Source organism: Sorghum bicolor, chromosome 3 (assembly GCF_000003195.3).
Source record: "Sorghum bicolor cultivar BTx623 chromosome 3, Sorghum_bicolor_NCBIv3, whole genome shotgun sequence".
NCBI classification, from domain to species: Eukaryota; Viridiplantae; Streptophyta; class Magnoliopsida; order Poales; family Poaceae; genus Sorghum; species Sorghum bicolor.
This window is the reverse complement of record NC_012872.2, coordinates 5740417-5763855: the sequence shown is the minus strand read 5'-3', so window position 1 is coordinate 5763855 and position 23439 is coordinate 5740417. Positions and strand designations below refer to the sequence as shown.

The following is a 23439-nucleotide window of genomic DNA, read 5'->3' as shown; positions in this document are numbered from 1 at the left end:
GCCGTTCACCTCAAAAATCAAAAACTTTTTAAGATTTTTTGTTACATCGAATCTTACGGCATATGCATAGAGCATTAAATATAAATGAAAACAAAAACTAATTGCGCAGTTTGTTTATAAATCGTGAGACGAATCTTTTAATCCTAGTTGCTCTATAATTGGACAATGTTTGTCAAATAAAAACGAAAGTGCTACATGTCAGAATCCAAAAAAAAAAATTGATCTAAACAAGGCATGAGGAGGAGCTTCACTCCAGCTCAGGCGCAGACAGATCATCCTCGAAGGGAGCGTAGTGATGATGGTGACTGCCTCGGCTGGCATTGGATCCCATGCAGCAGCGCAGGGCACCGTTATGTGTGTGCCCCCGAAAGGCTAGTAGAACCAAAAAGAAAAAAAAAAAACCGAGAGAGTGATGGATCGAAGTCGGAGACGGCGGACAGGCGGAGGGAACATGCACGGACTTTGCTTCAGAATCAAGATTTGGACTTGTGCCACTACTCATCAGTGTTGCTTCAGTTGCAAGACGAGAGGACAACAAGAAAAAAGGCATTCGCTGAAGCACACACACTTGATGAGAACACCAGTTACCTACTCCGCGTTTTTCTTTTTTTCATTTCATGACCTCCCTCTTCTCTTTTCCATGATGATGCATTACTCTTAAGCATGAGTGATCAGTCGTCGTAATTGGACTAGCTACTATATATAGAGCAGTAACTGTATACAGCGTAGAGTGGTACTAAAAGGCCAGTAGTAGACTGATGTGGTGCTTCACTTTGCAACCGGCCTGAAGAAGCTTTTTATCACAGTCAGTACGTAGTATATATGTCAGGCTTCATCCCTTCGAGAAATGGAAGACAAAAGAGTACGTATACCACAGATGCTTGCCTGCTGCCTGACCTGCATCTCTCCGGTGTCTTGCGTGGTAAAGAAACGCATGGAGTGTGTCCCACCGAGCAGTGGCCCGCAAGTTGGTGTGTGAGTGTGACATGATCCATCCAATTTGCAGGACGGACAACTCGATCGGTCCCTTGAGATGTGGATCTCATCCATCTAATCTAATCTACTCATGTCAGCTCGATTCGACGCGACTTGGGAAAACAAAAGGCAGATGCATGCACGCAGGATCCGATGGATATATGCATGGTCGTCTGTCGTGGAATGTGGCCGATCTCCGTCGTTGCCACTTTGCACCTTCACGTACCATGTACGAAAATGTACTGCTGTATCTGTATATATTATCAGTAACAGAAGATGCAACCACAATGCAAAACATACTCCACAATGTGGTGCTGGTGCGCGCCACTAAAAGGAAGTTAGTACTCGATCGCTTGTCAATAACTGAAATTTCGTATACGACATAAAGCCGGACAATATATATTTTACGCGCAACTAATTCTGCACAGGCAACAATGTGTGCTCGATCGATCAGTAAAACTGTGTGTTGCCAGTACTCGATCGGTCGGTACACACAGAGCAATGCCCTGTTGTCCTACGCACGGTGGGCGGCCGGCGGCGCAAGCAGAGCATGCATGAGCCGCGCGTTACGTTTTACGTGTACAGGCAAGGCAAGCCTTGTTTAGTTGGCAAAAATTTTTGTTTTTGGCTACTGTAGCATTTCGTTTTTATTTGATAAATATTGTCCAATTACAGAGTAACTAGGCTCAAAAGATTCATCTCACAAATTACAGGTAAACTGTGCAGTTAGTTTTTATTTTTGTTTTATATTTAATGCTCCATGCATGCGACCAAAGATTCGATGTGACGGAAAATTTTGAAAATTTTTGCGGGTACGTACGTACGACGTCGCCGCACACTTTTTCTTTTTTTCCCCCTTTGCCGGAGATGGATCGGGTGCGTACCACACTACACAGCAGCTACCACCGAGGAGAACGTTCAAAGATACCTTGCATTGGCCAACCACCAGCCCGTCTTGCATGCATTGCAAGGGAAGGGACGCTGCACTCAGCTCAGCTCAGCTGGCTGGTGCTGGCGGTTGGGCACGGCCGCGCGCAACCGAGATCCACAGACCACAGTGTGTCAACCTTGCTAACCAGTTTTTCTTGTGCGGTTGTTGATCCCTTGTTAATTAATGGAGTGCTAATAGCTAGCTGCATTATATTATATTGGATGCAAAGCAAAGGGTAATAAGGTGAAAGGCATGTACCTGTACGTCTCGGATCCCAGAGAGTGATTTAGGTTTATTATTCTTTACTTATTACTCCAAAGAAACTAGTACGTACAACGAGGAGAAAGTAGTAGCCGTTGTTGGTTATTAGTACTAGAATATAACTACCCGGTGCAAAGTCAGATCGTCAATCCCATGCATGGTGAAATGCAACTCCATGAGACCATGATGCATAGTGCAATAGAATAATGAAAAGGATTCAGCTACCGGCGGGGGTGGGTGCAAATCGAGATCGAGAAGCATTTGCTGATCTCAAAAGTCATAGTTTAAAATATTGTTTGCTAATTTATTATGAGAAAAAATATCACTATTTGATAAAAGATACAGTTTATAAGACAAGTGAACGGACTCTAACCGAGTAGTTGATGAAATTGTTATCCTACAAGTTCAGAGTGCATGTGCATGGAAGTAGTAGCATAGTACAAGGTAAGCATTGCAATGCACCGTACCTTTTGGTGGCTGTGTTCTTTATTACTCCTATGTATACCTGTTGCTGACCTGTGTGATTAGAGCCTTGATTAATAATAAGTAGTTACTGTGAGGCAATTACAGTATAGTAGTAGTATAATACTACTGTAGTAACAGTTAGTTTTAAGAGCACTTTCAATGCAGAAACTACGGTGGTTTCTATAGATATTAATTGCAGTGTCACCTAAGTATTTTGCTGATGTAGCAAGAGAGTTATTGGAGAGAGAGAGCAAAAATCATAGAAACTGGGTCTAAGTTAGAAACCATGTCTACACAAAATGTAAGACACGAAGTGATATGATTGGTTAAAAATGAGGAGAGAATGAATGTGATTGGATAAAAAATATTCTAGCATTGGGAGTGAGCTAAGGCCTTGTTTAGATCCAAAAACTTTTTGAATTTGATAATGTAGTACTTTCGTTTTTATTTGATAAACATTATCCAATCATGGAGCAACTAGGCTTAAAAGATTTGTCTCGTGATTTACAAATAAACTGTGCAATTAGTTATCTTTTTATCTATTTAATGCATGTGCCGTAAGATTCGATGTGATGAAGAATTTTATAAAGTTTTGGGTTTTTGGCCGTACGTCGCAGGCTATAGTGCTGCAAATATGCCACCCCGCGCGGTCATTCCTCCAGGCAGTAACATGCGCTGTCGCAGTTGCCAGGCACAGCAGCGGCAGGGGAAGATTCGCGTCTCTCAGACTCAGACGCGTCGAGAATGTTTTGGAGGCACACGGATGACAGACCACACCATCGGAGTCGGAGCAGACAGCAGACAGCAGAAGCAGTCCACCGGGAAAATTGTACGCACTGGCACTGCCCACGCGCTACAGCTTTGCAGCAGAGCCGTGTGTGTGATGCCGTGCGTAAGGAACGGAACGGAACGGAACGGAGAGAGAGCAGTTGTACGTTTTTATGCCGTCCGTGCGTGTGTCCGTGTGAGGGGGCAAAATCGAGTGAATGGCGACGGAAATGTCGTTGCCCAAGCCCCAACAACAAGAATCCTACTGGCCTTGTTTAGATGCAAAAAGCTTTGGGATTTTGACACTGTAGTATTTTCGTTTTTATTTTACAAACATTGTCTAATTATGAAGTAACTAGGCTTAAAAGATTCATCTCGTGATTTACAAGTAAACTGTGCAATTAGTTATCCTTTTTTATCTATATTTAATACTTTATGTATGTGCCGTAAGATTCGATGTGACAGGGAATCTTGTAAAGTTTTGGATTTTCGGATGTACGTAAACAAGGCCCAGGTTGCATGCGCAATGCATGGCGTAACGTGCGTCGTCCAACGTCCGGGCTTGGCTACTACAGTACCCTTTTGACTTGGGGAACTCTGGCATTGATCGACTCCCCCTGCCCCTGCCTGCCACGCCAGAGTGCAGACATACTTCAGATGCAAAAAATTTTTGAATTTTGACACTGTAGCACTTTTGTTTTTATTTGACAAACATTTTCTAATTATGGAGTAAGTAGGCTTAAAAGATTCGTCTCGTGATTTATATACAAACTGTGTAATTAGTTTTTATTTTTATCTATATTTAATACTCCATGCATGTGTCGCAAGATTCGATGTGATGGAGAATCTTGTAAAGTTTTGGGTTTTTGGGTGTATCTAAACAAGGCCTAGTTCACCCAAAAACCAAAAACTTTTCAAGATTCCTGTCACATCGAATCTTGCGGCACATGCATGAGACACTAAATATAGATAAAAATAAAAACTAATTACACAGTTTAACTGTAAATCACAAGATGAATCTTTTAAGCCTAGTTACTTTATGATTGGACAATGTTTGTCACAAACAAACGAAAGTGCTACAGTTCCGAAAACCAAAAAGTTTTTGGAACTACACCTCGAAAATCAAAAAAATTCAAGATTCTCTGTTACATCGAATCTTGTAGCACTTGCATGAAGCATTAAATATAGACGAAAACAAAAACTAATTACACAGTTTAGGTGTAAATCACGAAACGAATCTTTTGATCCTAGTTAGTCTATAATTAAATATTATTTATCACAAACAAATGAAAGTGCTACATTGTCGAAATCCGAAATTTTTTCGGAACTAAACAAGGCCTTAGTCATAGGAGGTTACCAGGGCACTTTTGATAGGTAAAGGTATTCGCTCTCCCATTAAAAATATTGTTTTTGATTTTTTAGATTTCTTATTTAACCGTTCATCTTATTCAATTGTTTTATACAAATAGTAAAACAAAATAAATTACTGTTAAAGTATTTTTATTGATAAAACAAGTTATAACAAAATAAGTAATATTCATACAACAGTATAACTAGATTCCGGTGAAACAAATGCTCTTCTACTACTGAAGTTTCTCTCTCTCACTGTGGCGACGCGTGGCGTTGCCTCCAAGCCTCCGCTTGGTGCACATGGCCGCGCACCGGACGCGCATCTTACACCGGACCAACTGCGCCGCCCGCATAGGAGAGGCAACAAGATGCTCTCTCTCATGATGGCTTTCCTAAAAAATCAACTAGAGACCGATTCCTTGAGGCAGAGAGGCCAAGAGCAGCAAGCCTCCAACCGTAGGTGCCACAACCCATGTGAAGAAGTGAAGCGAGGGAAAGGGAGAAGAGACCGAGGCCTTGGTTAGTTCCACCTAAAACCCAAAAAAATTTCAAAATTTTCCGTCACATCAAATCTTCGAACACATGCATTACATAAAGCATTAAATATAAATAAAAAATAATTAATTACACAACCTATCTTTAATTTACAAGACGAATATTTTGAGTCCAAGTAGTCCATAATTGAATAGTAATTATCAAATATAAATGAAAGTGTTACAGTAATCAAGGCTAAAAATTTTCACAAACTCAAAATAAAAAGGGGGGGCCGAGAAGGAAACAGTCACCGTACCCAACATGTATGCCTGCCGCGTAGCTTCCAGCCCGCCACTCCAACCAGCCTCCGTCCCTGGATCATCACCAGTCGCCATGGGTGAATGGGTCACAACAACCAAAAGCTCCGCGAACATGGCTGCATGTGAACGCGAGGCTGCTTGCACTGCGGACAAGCGGCCGCCTCTCTCTCTCCGCTTGGCCACGGTGGAAGTGATCTCTGCTTGCCCATTGCCAACTGAACAAGTTGTGATCTTTGATCTTTATTATTACCAGCTAGGCAAGTATAGCAGGAGGAGGAATGTACCGTGATCAGCAGGCAGGCATGTGGTATACCACAGGAAATTCAGAGAGATAAATAAGGACTGGCCTGGACAGAGGAGGCACAATGATCCACGATCTTGATGATCCATCCAGGCGTGAAAAAAGAAACTACCATACCCTCCTGTCTTGGCCTGTTGGCCATTACCCAAGATTGTTGCTGCTCTCACGAATAGAAGGTTCTCTGCGACCCATCTATCTCCTCTCACCACACCAGTCACTAGTGCTACTGCTGGGGACAAAACTAGTGTAAGCGAAAGGCAAGAGAATCTGGACAACTCAAGTTGTATTGCTCAGAGGCTTACGCTTATATATATATATGTACATGACTGTTGAGTAACTGTCTAGCTAGCTACAAACAAGGAGAGCCATGGAACGTCGTTTGGTTGGTTATGACAGAAAATATTGTTGGCTGATTTATTATAAAAGAAAAATATTGTTGAATGGCTAGCAGATTCGGCATCTAATCTCTACCCACGTCTCTATCTCTTACACCTTCCTGCTACTCCGGTGCCATGGACGCATCCACATCCACAAGGTCACAAGCCATAACAAGCTCAACTAATTCTCCAGATTTGATCCCCATCAAGCGTCACAGTAATACACATCTGGGCTGTGAAGCTTCGACAGCCAGATCGAATCAGTTAAAATTGGCAGGCAGATCTTCATGTCTGCACGGATTGTTCTCTCTCTCATCAGTTCTGTTTGTTCTACCGACCGACCAACTTTTCTACTGCAACTGACACAGGAACCAATGCCACCATAAAGCAACACACAAGTACAGTACGAGCGCTAAGCCCATGATCTTTTTTCTTTAGGTGACTATATAGTTCAACAAATATAATGAACAAATCTCTGGGAATTCTCTTTACAAGCTTTCTTTTTGAAACAAATCTCTTTACAAGCTTTCATTTTTCCAATACATCCCCCCTATAATATAAATAACACCATTTTCTCAATTCTACAATTTCCCCCCCAAAAAAAACAGAGGAAAATTTTAATAAACCAACAACTTATAATTGTACGAGAGAGCTCTGTACCATGCCATGACCGCGCACCTATTAAGGCGTCGTCGCGGCCAATGGCGGACACCCAGATCGATCCATGAGCCGCCGCCGCCGCCGCCGACCGCCCCGCACGAGTCGACGCCGGTGAGGTCGCGGCCGCTGCCCTCCTCCTGTCCTGCACGCCAGGGACAACAGAGTTGGCGGCCAGCTGAGCCACGGCGGCGCGGATCGGTCCCGCCAGCCGGTCAGCCCGCGCGGATCCGCTTCTTGGGCGGCGGCAGGGCGCGGAACACGGTGGTGAGGTCGCGCGCGACAGGGAAGAAGGCCCGGCGCGCCGACGGCGCGGCGGAAGACGGGAACTTGCGCTTGGCGGGCGTTGACGACGGAGGCGCCCACGCCGGCTTCCGCGGCGCCGGCGGGCACTCGGCCGGCGCCCGCAGCTGGCTCCCCTCTGACGTCGGCGTCGTGGGCTCCGTCTCCTGGGCCTCCAACTCCGCCTCCCCCTGGTGCTGCTGCTGCTGCTGATTCTCCGCCGCCGACGGCAAGGTCGCCACCGACTCGGCGTCCGGCGCCGTTGCCGTCGACGACGATGCCGCCGAGGAGCAGGCGGCGGGCTCCGGCGCCGGCGCCGGCGGCGTGGTCTTGATCGGCGGCAGCGCCGGGTGGACGTCGGCCGCCGTGGAGCTCATCCTGCCGGCGCGCGCTCGGCCGCGGCCCGCGGAGTATCACGGGCGACGCGGCGGTGGGTGCGATGGAGGGAGGAGGTGAAAGTGCAGGGTGGTAGCGCCAAGCCGCGAAGGCTTTCCGTTAAATAGCCGTCGGCTAGAGCGAGGAAGATTAACGCTTTTGAGCAACTTTTTCTGTGGGCCCGCCTTTATTATTACAGCCATCGACTTTGGCTATGGCTACTAGTTTTGGCATGGCGACACAGCCAGCATGGTTTGCAAAAAAAATGGTGCACTAGAAAGAATATATATATTGCAGGCCACCAGGATGGTTCTATGAGAATATGGATGCAACATTTCCCGTTCTAATGCTAATGTTTGTCTTGGGTAGAAAAATGTCATTTATATTTATATTTATGTTATTACCTGTATTTGTTGAAAATAAAGATACATATGGTTAAAAATAATTGAAGATGTGTACAAACTCTAAAGACAACCATACAATCCTAGAGATAGAATAGGATTAGAGCTAGTAAATTTTGCTTGCACTCTAGGTCTCTTCTTCATATATATGTAAATGTCTACTAATAGCCAATGCAATTTAATAATATATCAATGGGATTTTCTATCCACATATAATATTTTCCATATGACATTAAAAGCCATAGACTAGCGTCATTCAAACCTACCTTCCATTTTCACAACCCTAGGGTATTAAATATTTAAATTCTCCCTGGCCGACACCACATCCGATGGCTCGAAAGCTTGTCTAAATAAGATAGCCATAGCCACATCCCTAAATGGTGTATGCAACTGTGGCTATGGCTGCAGACCTCCTCAGCCAGATATTGTAGATGCAATAGAGAAATGGTTGTTGCAGCCGCTGTTTAGTTAGGCATGTTTGACTGCAACTAAATAGCGTCTGCAATAACCAATTCTGACTATAGCTACAGTCCCCCGAACAGTGTCTGCAGCCATAGCCATAGCTGCAAACACTATTTAGCTACAATGAATAGAACTATAGATTAGATTAGATTTTTTATCAAATACCCCCCCCCATCCACCCATATGTACCTATAGATATCCCCTAAGGGCCAATGCAACTAATACGATATCAATAGGATTTTCTCCATACCTAATATTTTCCACAATATTTTTCCTCGTTGACCTATAATAACTCAAAGATTAATGTTAATTTGGACAAAGCAAATGCTTTTGTAGATGTTTTTAAAATATGTTTATTATAATAATATCTTCATAATTTATCTAACGATACTTATTATGCATCATAAATGTTAGAATACTTTTAACATTTAGTTAAACTTGAGATTGTTTGACTTCTCAAAAATATGTTTCAAATTCATAATAAATGCAAATTTTACAATCTATTAAATATAAATTAAACTACGATGAAACTCCATTAAGACTGGTCTAAGTCGCACATGTATATCAATATTCAAACTTCAAAATCTTAGACCGATAATTTGACTTTAATTCCTACAATACAAACTGCTATTAGATTTATAATTAAGTGCACTATCCTAATTATCATAAAATATAAGGACAAAGAATATAATATAAAAATACATAAATAGTCAAAGTGTAACTTGAAAAACCGTGTCATCCCAAATTGTTTCTTATAAATGAGAATGAAGGAATATCTTTTTTTCTTATCTTTTTTCTAGGTGTTCAATCATAATTAATAATAAAGAAAAGAAAGAACAGAGATAAAACAGTTGGGTGGTTTATTGTTTGCGCAGTCAGCTTCGCACTAATCAATGCCGTAGCTGGAGAGACGGGCTCCTGTCCGATCGATCTCTCTCTCTCTCTCCATCTGAATCGGCACCTACCTGTTTTTCTTTGATTTTTTTTCGTTGGGATGCTACAGCGGTTTGGATCGATGGGGGTGGATGGATGACGATGACGACGATTATAGATTTATAGTAGAGTAGACTACGATTCCGGAGTAGGATTTGCGTAGACGGAAACGCCACCGCCGGCCGAGTCGCGACGGCTACGAGTGATGAAATGCATATGCAAGACTCCAACCAATCCACTCAGCGACCATGCACGCACGCCGTTTCAAAAGTAATTATTGACTGCATTATTAGCGCGCCAAGCTACGAATTCAAATCTCACTTGTCAGGTACAGCTGTTTCGAATTTTTGATGTGCTTTTGAAATTGAAATTCCCATTTATAGTATATGTATGCTGTACATCATATCGAGTGTTGCTTGCGATGATGAAATGCATGGTGTGGGTGGCCTTTTTATGTTCCATTTGAAATTCCATTTATAGCTCCTGGTGCTGCTCTGAAGAAAATGACAAAGATGGTTTGGGAGAGCAGAGGCTTTGTTTAGTTGAGAATTTTTTTCCTGAGTCTAAAAAAACAAAAAAGTGGTTTTGACTACTGTAGCACTTTCGTTTGTATTTGGTAATTATTATCTAATTATATACTAATTAAGTTTAAAAGATTCATCTCATAAAAGCAGGTAAACTTAGGATTTAGTTATTCTTTTTATCTATGTTTAATATTATATGTATGCGTCTAGATATTCAGTGTGACGAGAATTTTTTTTAAAAAAATTGGAAACTAAATAAGGCCTGACAGTGCCCTCCAATTATGGAGGAATTGCGAAGACTGCCACTGGCTTGGATGAGAAGATGGACTCGAATGGATAGAAAGGGCAGGTGGGCCAGGTTCCCTTTCCGTTCCTCACATGGCAAGGGCCGGCGGGGCGGCCCACCGCACGCTGTTGGCTGGCAGCAGCAAAGGCTGATGGGCCCTGCCGCTTGCGGGCCCCCGTATGGGTTAGCATTTCATTTCACCGTTGAGAACCGATTTATTATTACTGTTTCGTGCCATCTAAATCGCCGTTGCTTTGGACACGCCGACACTGCATCATTTCCCATTTACTCCTCTTCATCAATTCATCACCACTTTAGGTTCAATTATTGTACTACTACGTTTGCGGTGGTGGTCATAAAAAATATGAGCTATAATTGTGTGTGCAACACGTTATAGGATAGTGTACTCCTAGATCGATGTTGCACAATTACTTGACACTACCGTTGATTGGGTTAATTTGGTAGCAGAAGATGCTTTGTTGTTTTTCTTCATCATATTATAATCAACAAATCTTGTTCTTTTGCACTTTGTTCCTTCCATGAGCGGCCATTGTATTTTTATATCCACTATTTTCTTAATTATTAGGTGTCTTTGTTTACAATGGATCCAAATTTCTGGACGATTGGATCAATATTACTACATGAATGTTATTTGTACGAGAGCTGGATCGACGCTCTTGATCCAAATCGAATAGGCTCACAGTTCTATATGCGCTTGATGATAAAGGTTAGCAATTCTTTTCACCCAATAAATAACTTTTAGTCTCAGTTCCCACAACCGGGAGTAGTCCCAGTGACTAAAAGGGGGTTGACAACTTCATCCAATAAACAACTTTAGTCCCGCTTTCTATAACTAGGACTAAAAATAGAGACATTTAGTCGTCCTGATGATTAAAGGAGAGTTGAGAACCGGGTACTAGTGGAAGGATTGCTTAAACTAGTTTAGTAATCAATCAAACCGGTTGTGTATTAAAGAGAGATGAATCTATGGGATCACGACTTGAGAAGGAGATGCATTGGTCACACTGTCATGGGTCCCATATGTAGACATGGACGTTTTATCGCATGTCGTCGTTGATGCACGTCGGATTGTCATACTAATCTACTCCCTCTATCCGAAATTATAAATTATTTTATTTTCGGATGAAAACTGATTGACTAGAGCAATGGAATAGTAAAAAAAAAACAAACACGGGTCAAATGCGAATTAAGCTGCTCAAAATAAAAATAAAAGGAAAAAAAAAGTAGGAAAGGGAGATCTATAACTGGCGTTCTGGGCTAAAGGCCGAGGCAGTCTGAGTTTCGGCCCGGAACAAGCTTCGGGACCACCCAGCCCATGAGAGAGTGAGAGAGAGGGGCGCGGGCCAACTTCTTGGGCCCATGTCACTGTGGCCTTTCCGGTGGCCCTCGAAAATCCCCAGCCCCACCACGGCATGTAATTTACGTATTTGCCACTATATCATCATTGAGAACACACTCGTGTCAGGCACACTAGCGTCAGAGAAAAAGCGCGGGCTGGCTGCCTGCCGTGTGCACTCCTGCGCGGTACCGTCCCCTGACACGCGACGGCCACTGCACCTTTTTGGGGCCGTTCACGTACGCACGCACGCACGGCAGATTCGGCTAACAAACTACACGAGAGACGTGTCGAGCGGCCTAGCGCTAGCAGCGGTTTTGCCCTTTCATCCTCCGGCCTCCCGCTTGTCACACTTGACACACTTGGTGTGGTGTGCCGTGTGCAGTCCAGTGGGCTGGCGGGTCGGGTGGACATCCTTATCCTGCCTGCATACCAGCAGCGCACAAGGCTGGTTTGCTGCCTGCGCGAAACCACCCCCGAAAACCGTGGCTGCTGCGAGGGCGACGGCGACGGCGCGAGGCAGGCCAAGTGAGCCGCAACTCCGCCCGCCTCCGGTTTCGTTTCGCGCGCGGCGCGCTTGCTTCTCGTGCTCTTGTCCTCTCACTTTATCGCCTCTCGCCTCACACACACACACGCTCATTCTCCAGTACTATAAACTACCGGCGGCTGCTCTGCTAGCTCACCCCGCGTTCTACTTGCACTGCTCGATCCAAAGCGTCCAGTCCAAGTCTCCAATCGATCCAATCCACGCAGAGAGTCTCATCAATCGATTGCGCCACACCACAAGCACAGTCAGCTTAGGCCTTGTTTAGTTCCAAAAATTTTTGCAAAACAGGTACTGTAGTATTTTCGTTTGTATTTGACAAATATTTTCCAATCATGCACTAACTAGGCTCAAAAGATTCGTCTCGTCAATTTCGACCAAACTGTGCAATTAGTTTTTATTTTCGTCTATATTTGATACTCCATATATGCGTCTAAAGATTCGATGTGACGGAGAATGTGAAAAAATTTGCAAAATTTTCTGGGAAGTAAACAAGGCCTTATTTGCTTCCATGGCGGCGGAGGCTAAGACGGAGACTGCAGCTCCAGCCGCGGCGGCGGGTTTGGGCCTGGCTTCAGGGGAGCAGCCGCCGCAGCAGCAGCAGCAGCCGAAGAAGAAGACTGTGGTGGTGGTCGCGGTGGACGACAGCGACCACAGCTACTACGCGCTGGAGTGGACGGTGCGGCACGTGACGGGCGCCGGCGGCATGGCGGGCGGCGCCGCCGACCTCGTCATCGTCCACGCCAAGCCCTCGCCGTCCTCCGTCGTCAGCTTCGGCGGCCCTGGTAAGATACTACCGATACCCTTTCGCCCTCCGTACGTCGATCGTCAAAATTAAGCTTCCTCATCCCATCCATCCATCGTTTCTCTCGACCGACCGAACAGGAGCCGGCGAGGCGATCAGGTACGTGGACGCCGACCTGCGCAAGATGGCGGAGGCCGTGGTGGACAGGGCGCGCCGCGTGTGCGTCGCCAACTCGGTGCACGCGCTCATCGAGGTGGTGGAAGGGGAGCCCCGGGCCGTGCTGTGCGGCGCCGCGGAGAAGCACCGCGCGGACCTGCTGGTGGTGGGCAGCCATGGCTACGGCGCCATCAAGAGGGCGCTGCTCGGGAGCGTCAGCGACTACTGCGCGCACCACGCGCACTGCTCCGTCATGATCGTCAAGCAGCCCAAATCATCCAAATGAGATCGAAGAAGAAGAAGAACAAGAAGAAAAAATGCCAGCCTCTGCTTGCACCTAGCTTGCACTACTGATGATCGAGATATTGCTAGTGGTAGTACTAGTACAGTAGTACTGTGTGTGTATATGTTGCAGCGTGTCCTGTGTTGTTCGTTTTTGACACATCTCTGCTCTGGATGGACGGTTTCATCTGCATGTCAGCATATGTGTCCGGCAATGTTTAGTCATCTAATATATGTGTGTGTTTGTGCTGTCTTATAAATTTCCTGGAGAGTGTCAATTGTCATGTTTTCCGATCTCCTTGTAAGTTGTGACACCAACTCTCTCACAAACAATTGCAATGGTTAGGCTCACAATTTGAGAACCAATGGTTCACGATTTTTCCAAGTTGGCCCCAATCGACCATACCTTTCTGCTATCATAGAAAACCAGAGCTCCAAAAGAGATGTACAGTATCATGCTATAGATTGAAGTACTGATTCCATTTATATATAAAATAATAAAAATGGCGAAACAGCCCGGGGCACGTTGTTTTGACCCGGCCAAGGTATGGGCCTGACTCGGCGCCTCCCATTCCTTCCCGCGCTGGGCCACTCCACTCTGTGGACTCCCTCGGCATGGCATGGCGGCCTAGCTTGGCATAGTTACTGGTAGCCAGAGAGTGAGAGCAGCCCGTTACCCCATCTCGTATAAAACAGCACGACTCTCTTCTCGACATGAGGAGGTAACTGTGGCTCGCCCTAGCCAGCGCACGGAAGAGAGAACAACATTTTCTGTATTGATTGATCTCTGGTACATATACATGTTAGAGCCTGTTTGGTTGAGGGCGGTTACCGTCCGTTATATCGAATGTTTGGACACATGCATGAAGTACTAAATGTAAATTATTTACAAAATTAAAAACATGGCTAGATTTGCGAGACAAATCTTTTGAGCATACTTAGTCCATGATTGGACAATAATTGTCAAATAAAATAAAAATGTTATAGTACCTATTAAACTTTAATTAACAACTCTAACTAAATACCCCCTTACGAGGTGTGTGTAAGCACCTCAGCTAAAAAACCTCAGCTAGAACTATGCAATCAAAATAAACCTCAGCTAGAACTATGCAATCAAAATAAAAATACACCTGTACATACACTTTATCATATAGTAGGAGTACATACAAAATCTCAATATTCCCCAAGGAAGCATGGAAACGGCTTTATCTTAGCAACTCCATTCGGAAGGTATAGTATATGTAAGAATGAGATGTTCAAAATTGATCCTCTGTAGATTTGGGAATTGAGGGGTTAATTTTCTCAATTGTCAAAAAATAAGAAGTAGAAAATGGGATTCACTAGAGCTATTTTTATTTTACTTTGAACCCCTTTTATCACTATAGTTATAGGAAAAGGGGATCACCTTTTTCTCAATGTAGATGCTCTTATAGCGCTTGAAAGGACATCATCCGCTTGGAGCCTTTAGGTCTTTGAAAGGCACTCCCAATGCAAGACTCTATTACAGAGTCCAAGACAATTAATTATATATTATTTATGATATTTTGCTGATGTGACAGCATATTTATTGAAAAAAGAGGTAGAAAAAATAAGACTCCAAGTCTTATTTAGACTCCAAGTCCACATTGTTCGAGGTAATAAATAACTTTAGACTCCATGATAGAGTCTGCATTGTGAGTGCCCAAAGTAATTATGAAGTTGGATGGCAAAGAAACTACCTGTGTTGGGTACCATAATAAGGGATACCCAAATCAGAGCAATAAAAAACGCAAAAAAACATACTAACCACAACCCTCAGGGCCTCGGACGCAAGTTCCGACTCGCCCGACCCCTCAGGGCCTCGGACGCAAGTTCCGACTCGCCCGACCCCTCAGGGTCTCGGACGCAAGTTCCGACTCGCCCGACCCCTCAGGGCCTCGGACGCAAGTTCCGACTCGCCCGACCCCGTCCAGGCTCGGGCACCGGACCCCACTCCGCCTGGGCAGCAAGACTTCCACCGCACGGCGCCCGTACCTACGACATGACAGACGCGATGACTTCCATACCGCAGCAGGGCAAGGCGACAACTATTCCAACCACCCTGGGCACTGCAGCATCACCTTTTTCACTATGTGCCCTTACCTCTTTCACTGCGGCGTACTGCCGCACAGTAGAAAGGGAATGGGAGAGGTAAATCAGCACCACTATTTGGGGTCTTTTCCCACTATTGACGAGATGTGAAGCAGTGCTGGCGATCCGACCCCCGCGACCCCTACAGGGCTCGGTAACCCTCTAGAGGGCTCTGTAACCCTCTACAGGAACAGCCATGCCGTCAACCATCCCTCAATGACGAGATGGACCAGCGCCAACAGGGTCGGGACTGTGGTTTCACCATTCCACCCAGGGAAATCAACTCATGTAAATCTTTGTCTCCCCTTGAGGCTATAAAAGGGGAGCCAAGACTCATAGCTAGAGGGAAGGGGTTCAGAAGGTTCACACGCACACAACACTCTTTCACAGAGTAGCGATCACCACTCTGTCCACCACTAAGCCGAGACCTGGGACTTAGCCCTCTCTCGCAACCGGCTTGTACCCCCTACTACAAGCACCATTGGGTGCAAGGTTATACAGAATCTACAGCCACACTGGACGTAGGGCATTCTTGGCCCGAACCAGTATAAACTCTCTGTGTCTCACTTGCATCACCATCCAAATTTAAGTAGTCACGCAGACTTATACTTGTTGGTGCCTAGACCACGAGTCTAGACGCCGACAACCTGATTAGTAGCTTTGCTTTGCACGGCGAATCTCAGAACCTGCACATCACGTTCTGAAGGAAAATATGTTGAAATGAAACGGAAAAAAAACACATATTATCTTGAAATGTCTCATGCCTTGCCTTGTTTAGTTCGTAAAAATTTTGGTTTTTGGTTACTGTAGCATTTTCGTTTTTATTTGACAAACATTGTGCAATCACAGAGTAACTAGGCTCAAAAGATTCATCTTACAAATTACAGGTAAACTGTGTAATTAATTTTTATTTTCTTATATATTTAATGTTTCATGTATACGACCAAAAATTCAATATGATGGGAAATCTTGAAAATTTTTATGAACTAAACAAGGCCTCAGTTTACTGATTGCTGGACTTTGTTGGGATTGGGACTGTGTTATCCGCCAGACCGCCCATCAACGTCTTCACACACACACACACACATGACGACATGATGGGCTATGCTGTGCTTGTAGGAGTAGCACTTTAAACAAATCAAATATGGTCACCGGTCACCCACGGACCCACCTACTCTGCGTCTCAGCTGGTGCCGCAGAAGCTTCGCATTTCCAAACCAGAGCACAGACCACAGAGCGATCCAGCTCAAATTTTAAATTCGCAACGAGGCAGCAGTGTGCAGAATGTAACATGGACATGGGTAGATAGATCGGATAGCCCGGTGTTCTTCAAGTTCCGGGATTCCAAACCAGTTTCACAAACATGCATGTGCTGTTGTGTATGTATCTTGTCTTGTGTGTTATTAACAAAAAAATAAATAAATAAAAATCCGGCCAAACTATGGAAACACACACGCACACACGGTAGGTAGCGCAGGGGCCTGGCGTTTCCAAATCCAAACGAGGAAAGACAGCAGCACGATCCAGCACAGTTTACACTTCACACAGATCGCAACGACGAAGCATAGCATGTACACTGGCGGCCACAGCCTCCGGCCGGCGTCAACGACCTACCGACCAGCTAGCCGCTAGCTAGCTACTCGTCGTCGCCGCCGTCGCCGCCGCCGAGGAGCGCGGAGCGGTAGTAGAGGAGCACGGCGATGAGCGCGAGCGCGAGCGCGACGCCGACGGGGGACCCGCCGACGCGGTGCACGGAGTCCGGGGACCCGCCGAGGGCGCCGAAGGCGTCGGCGAGCGCGGCGGCGGGGCCGCGGTCGGTGGAGAGGACGCGGATGACGAGGATGAGCGCGACGGGGAGCAGGAGGAGGCCCGTGGGTCCCAGCAGGTCCGCGATCGCGGACGTGATCGCCTCCCCGCCGTCGCCGAGGAACAGCGGGCCTCCCACCACTAGCCCCACCACCACCGCCATGATGAAGCCGTGCGGCGCGCCGCCGATGACGAAGCCGCCGCCGGGGCCGCCTTGCTGCTGGTACCGGTACTCGTACTCGTCCCCCGCCGGCCTCATCATCGTCCTTGGGTGGAGGTGGTTCGGTGGTGTGGGGTGTGGAGGTCGGAGTCGGAGTCGGTAGTGCCGCGTGGGTGGTGGCCTGGGTGGAGGGAGTTGGAAGGAATTGAGTGTGTCGACGACGAGACGGCGAGGAGGGAAGGGCGAGGGAGGAGAAGAACTGAAGAAGGCGTGCGGTGTGGTGTGGTGTGGTGTGGTGTGGTGTGTGGGGGCGGGTCGCGGTCACATGAGGGCATGAGACGGTAGGGGCTGCGCGGGATGGCTGCTTGGACTTTTTCGGCGTCCCACGGCGCGGCAATGACTGCGCCAGCCCGGACGGCATCCCACGGTGGGGGAGCGTGGGCGACGCACTTGTGCCTGCCTTTGGGCAGGTTTGACCAGATGGCCGCCGGACGCCGGGATGGTGCCGTGTAGATGTTCCGCTTCCGCGGCGGGCACTAGCCAGAAGAGCCAACATGCATAGGGGACGTCGACGGGTGTGCTAGTGCTACAGCTACAGCCGCAGCCGCAGCCGCGCGCGCGTGGATGTGTCCGTGTCCGTGTCCGGTGGGAGCTAGCGGGCGGCATTGTTTCGCGGAAACAGCGGCCCACGCGCTTGGTGGTGGTGGTGGGCGAAGGCAAGGCAAGCCAAAGCCACCGAACGAGAGTTTCGTGATCGAGTGCGGTGTGGTAGCTAGCTAGATCATGCGATTGGATTTGATGCTTCGTCAACCGCGTCGTCGTTCGCTGGAGTGTCAATTAAATCGAGACGATTTCTCACCCGATGGGCGACCTCCAAAGTCAATATTAAAAGTTGGCTTATTAGGCCTGCGAGGCTGAAACTGAAAGCTCCATTGCTATAGATTGCGAGCTCTGCTGACAAGGCAACCGGGCCCGGCCGGGCCCTTACATTACATTACGTTACAACATGTTCTGTATACTCGTCGTAAACGATTTACATTGGTGGCGTATGGTCAAGCACTCACCCTCAATCTTACATCAGCGAGAGCCTGACATTTTTGTTGCGTTGCTTACTAGAGTAGTAGCGACGAAACGTATGTACATTTTTTTTTTTTAATTTGGAGGTAGGGACCTTACCGAGAGCCTATGTCACACAACTCACAACAGCACACGTACGGCCGGCATGTCGTCGTCGTCACGCATATATATGGATGCGTACGTGGCGGCGCGGCCGGCGTGCCATGCTTAATTGCCGCCGTGGATCAGATGGATGAGTTAATTAGTTGTTGTCGTGGTGGTGGAGGGGCTTGGTGATGGCCGGCTTGAGCATGGTGGACACGGGCGGCCTCGCCGCGAAGGAGAAGGCCACCTGGAAGGCGTCGCGGGAGGCCGACCGGAGCGCCTCCAGGACCACCCGCCTCGCCGCCGGCGCCGCCATTTCCTAGTACGTGCCTACGTCAACGCGGTGGAGCTGAGCACGCACGTAGGAGCTTCGTCAATTCGCGGTCGTACGTCCTTGTCGACGTCGCCTCCTCGATATATCGGCTATCCTATCTCGTCGGCCTGGAGCCGGAACATGCACGGCTGAGGATCAACCAGCGACACGGGACACGGCTTATAAAGGCAGACGACGACGACGACGACGGATCGGACACCATGCTATACGTGAGTCCTGCAGGACGAAGGCTAAAATTGGGTGGGAAACAAGCGCTAGCTGTTACTACTCATGCATGGAGAAATCCAAGGCCACCAGCCTATTGTTACTAGTACATACGTAGCGGATCTAATTTGGGACAATGTAGCTAGAATGCCAGTGGTGTGCGCATGCACATTTGATTTGAGCGCCGGCCGGCCGGCTATAGCCGCACGTGGTTTATTTGAGTTTGAGACCAGAGCACATGCATGAGCTGCGTTTGTTCGTTCCCCGCGCGGCATGGCTAAACAGCTCTGGTGCCAAATGTTACTCACTCCATTTTAGGCCTTGTTTGGATGTTATCGGATTCACTTCAATTCATGTGTGTTGGTGTTGGTGTGGGTTGCGGTGGAATTTAGTTCAAGTTTCACTCCAATCCACCTCAATACATATGAATTGATGTAAATCCGACTACATCCAAACAAGGCATTAAATTAGAAGATGTTTTTAGCCTTTTTCTAAATACATAGTTTTAGCAAAACTATTTATAAAATGTCTTACAATTTGAAATGGAGGAAGTAATAATAAAGAGTATTTGTAAGTTCTCTTTATTATTTACAAAGTTTTAGCAAATATAAACTAGTAAGTAATAAAGAGAACTTACAAAATACTACACTATTGCTTTACCTTGCCTTGTTTAGATGTGATTTTTTTTTTGGATTTCGCTACTGTAGCACTTTCGTTTGTTCGTAGCAAATATTGTCTAATCATAGACTACCTAGGGTTAAAAGATTCGTCTTGCGATTTACAGTCAAACTGTGTAATTAGTTTTTATTTATATTTATATTTAATGCTCGTACATGTGCCACAAGATTTGATATGACAGGAATCTTGAAATTTTTTTGATTTTTGGGTTAACTAAACAAGGCCTAATTCTTTGTGACTAGAAATTGCAAATTTGTTATTTGTCGCTGGCAGTCTGCAGCTAGGGCTCGAGATTTAGGAATCGGGAAGCGAGAGCGGGGAGCGGGATGCTGCTGCCTAGGTGCGGAATCAGAGGGGATGAGTAACGGCGAAGATGTGGAGATTTTTTTTTTTTTTTTGAGTGGAAGATGTGGAGAGCTAGAGAGGCCTAATCGGTCTCATGGGCCAGCTTGCGAGGTGGAAGGGATTGGGAGTTTGTTTTATGGGCCGCCGTGGGCTAAAATAGCGAAAATATCACAAAATACTTGATCATACATTTATATGTATAAGTATATGTACATCTATACTAAAGAGTATACCAAAAAACTTGGGTATTACCTAAAGAGTATACTTGATCATACATTTATATGTATAAGTATATGTACCTCATATCTTTAGGGCTAGTTTGTTAGAGCTCTGATCCCAGCTTACAATACAACTCGATTTTGATGAGAACCACTTCTCTACTACAAGCTGGGAGCTAAAAGAAATCCACTCCCCACTATTTCCCACTGTTCCCCTCGCTTCTCCACTTAAGTCACTTGATGAAAATCGAGAAGTAAGGCCTTGTTTAGTTCCAAAAAATTTCTAGATTCTTCAGTACATTGAATCTTTAGACATATGCATAAAGTATTAAATATAAATATAAAAAATAATTAATTGTACAGTTTATCTGTAATTTGCGAGATGAATCTTTTGAGTCTAATTAGTCTATAGTTAGACAACAATTGTCAAATACAAACGAAAATGCTACAGTGATCAAAACCAAAAAAATTTGGCAACTGAACAAGGCCTAAAGCTCAAGAATCAGCAAGGGCTAGCTTGCAGAGCTCAAGAAAACTAAAGAAAAAAATATGATCCAAGTTAGTAAAAAAAACTACGCGATAGTAGGTGCTTGTTAAAAAAATTACCTTTATATTTGAAGCCAAACACGACGAGTGACTTTGCATAGTTTTCCAGTTACTTTTTTTTCTTTTGTTTCTTTCTTTTTTTCAGTGATTTTTGGCATGTGTGCCTAGTAGTTCTAAGTCGAATTGCCATGTACATTGTTGTAAATCTATTTTGCTTTTTTTTTCTTCTCGTCTAATAAAAATATGGTAAAGCTCTTGTCGCCTTTTTAAAAAAACTTTGCATAGTTTTGAATGAATATAACATCCACTCTTTGACTAAACAACAACTTTATGTACACTGATGAGTGATGAGACGACGAGACTTGGGGAGGCGCGGTAGGCCACATCAGTCAGACAGTCAGCAGCGGGCAGCGCGTGCCTCTCGTCCCAACACCCATACGGCCATACCTTCGTTTGCAGATTGGGTCTGCAAGCAAAGGAGACTCGAAGACTGACCAACTCAGAAAACGCACGATCCCCCTGTTCCGTAGAAGCTTATCTAAATCCTCATAATGGAGCAAAGCATGAACTTTACCCAGTTAGGTCCAAACACTATGGCGATGCGAATCGTGACAACGCTGCTGCTGCTACCTGCCTCCGCATCCATCTCGACCTGTGCGGCTGTAGCTGACGACGAGGCTGCACTTCTAGCCTTCAAGGCTGCTGCTGTCCGTGGCAGCTACGGCGATGTTCTTGCTTCATGGAACCGTAGCACCACTGGCGGTGGCGCCGCATTCTGCCACTGGGAGGGAGTGATGTGCGGGAGCAAGCACTGGCCTCCCACGGGCTTATTGGTGTCAGCAACTTATCCTCCCTCAGGATTCTCAACCTGAGCTACAATCGGTTCAGCGGGGAGATCCCCGCGAGCCTTGGCCATTTGGGTCGTCTTCAGGTCCTCGACCTGACACCTGAGCCACAATGCTTTCTACATAAGGATGAGGATGACCTTTCAAATGGATACTCGCGGTTCTTCTCTAGCGTAAATTAATGAACTAAATAGATAATTTCTTTTCTTATTTTTTTTTTCATTTCCATTCTTATTTCTACGGTGAGCTCCCCATCAACCTGAGTTCCTACACCAACCTGAGACCTGACTACCATGGCCCTCAGCTGCTCCACAGGCTTGTGCCTCTTGAGCTCGATAATAAGCTGAAGCGACTTAGGGCCTGTTCATTTCACCGAGAATGAACGCCAGGATTAATTCGAACTTAGAATCTTATGATAATTTGTATTATATTTGATCTCCTAGAATAAATTCAGAAGGAACGAGGACAAAACGAACCAGCCCTTAGGTTGCTCGACCTGCAGAGGAACAACTTCACAGGCGTCGTTCCTGCGTCGTTGGCCAACTTGTCATCGTTGTCATTTCCCTCACGTTCAACCAGCTAGAGGTTACCATCCCTTGCACTCGCCTTCAACAGTGGCAGGTTCCCTCACTACCTAACTTGTCTTCAATGGAGGTATTCCTGACGAGATTGGCAGCTGGTTCCCCCAACATGCTCGTACTTAGGGGCTGTTTGGTACAGCTCACAACAGCTTCATGAGCTGTTGTGAGCTGTTTTTTTTTGCTAAACACTTATTTTCAAAACAGCTTCATGGGTGAAGCTGTTTTTTCCCTACTCTCACAAAGATATAGGGACGAAAAAAAGTAGCTTATTGCAGCTTCTCTCTCATTTCTCTCTCTCAACTATGCATGAAGTAGTTGGTGAAGCTATTTTGCCAAACATTTTTTTCCAAAACAGCTCAGCTTCATCTAGAAAGTCACTCATGAAGCTATTTTCTAAAAAAATAGCTTTACTAGTGAAGTTGAGCTGTGCCAAACAAGCCCTTAGCCTTGCTGGGAACCGCTTCACTCGACCCATTCCTAATTCACGGTGGGTAAAGTTTACCGTCTGTCACATCGAATATTTAAACACATACATAAAGTACGAAATGTAAACTATTTATGAAACTAAATTGCGAGACAAATCTTTTCAGCTTAATTAGTCTATAATTAGATACTAATTGTCAAATAAAATAAAAATACTACAACTGTTAAATTTTAACAGCCCCCAACCAAACACCTCCTCAGTCTCCAACCTCACTGCGCTCGGTGCACCTGACTTCATGAGTCCTCTCACTTTCCCTTTTTTCGGCAAAGATAAAAGATTTCCATGACTTGTTTGAGACCTTGTTTAGTTACATCCAAAATCTATTTTTTTTAGATTCTCTATCACATTGAATCTTACGGCATATGCATGGAGCATTAAATATAGATAAAAAATAACTAATTGCATAGTTTATATGTAATTTGCGAGATGAATTTTTAATCCTAATTAGTCAATAATTGAATAATAATTATCAAATACAAACGAAAATGCTATAGTAAAAAAAAACTTCAACCAACGAACTAAACAAGGCATGAAAGCCGCCACGGCCCCGCTCGTATAAATTTCAAAAGGTTTTCCCCACGAGCATTCAGGCCTTATTTAGTTCATCTCAAAATCTTAAAAAAAATCAAAATTTCTCGTCACATCGAATCTTGGATACATACATGGAACGTTAAATAAAGATAAAAAATAATTAATTGCATAGTTGACTGTAATTGACGAGACGAATCTTTTGAGTCTAGTT

The 23439-nt window shown here is 45.4% G+C and overlaps 3 protein-coding genes across 4 annotated transcripts; 1 reads left to right on the top strand and 2 right to left on the bottom strand.

The window, feature by feature from the left end:
- On the bottom strand, positions 6622-7910 carry LOC8075147 (lysine-rich arabinogalactan protein 19). Its single transcript, XM_002455142.2, has one exon. The coding sequence runs from the start codon at positions 7536-7538 to the stop codon at positions 7095-7097; it is 444 nt and encodes a 147-aa protein (XP_002455187.1). The 5' UTR covers positions 7539-7910; the 3' UTR covers positions 6622-7094.
- LOC110433493 (universal stress protein PHOS34-like) lies at positions 12126-13577 on the top strand. Of its 2 annotated transcripts, none has more exons than XM_021455746.1 (3): positions 12126-12334; positions 12532-12828; positions 12929-13577. In XM_021455746.1, the coding sequence occupies exons 2-3, from the start codon at positions 12555-12557 to the stop codon at positions 13228-13230; spliced, it is 576 nt and encodes a 191-aa protein (XP_021311421.1). In that variant the 5' UTR covers positions 12126-12334; positions 12532-12554; the 3' UTR covers positions 13231-13577. The 2 variants fall into 2 exon arrangements, with proteins under 2 accessions (XP_021311421.1, XP_021311420.1); XM_021455745.1 differs by having other exon boundaries at positions 12483-12828.
- On the bottom strand, positions 16538-17709 carry LOC8059140. The gene has a single exon (XM_002455141.2). The coding sequence runs from the start codon at positions 17401-17403 to the stop codon at positions 16972-16974; it is 432 nt and encodes a 143-aa protein (XP_002455186.1). The 5' UTR covers positions 17404-17709; the 3' UTR covers positions 16538-16971.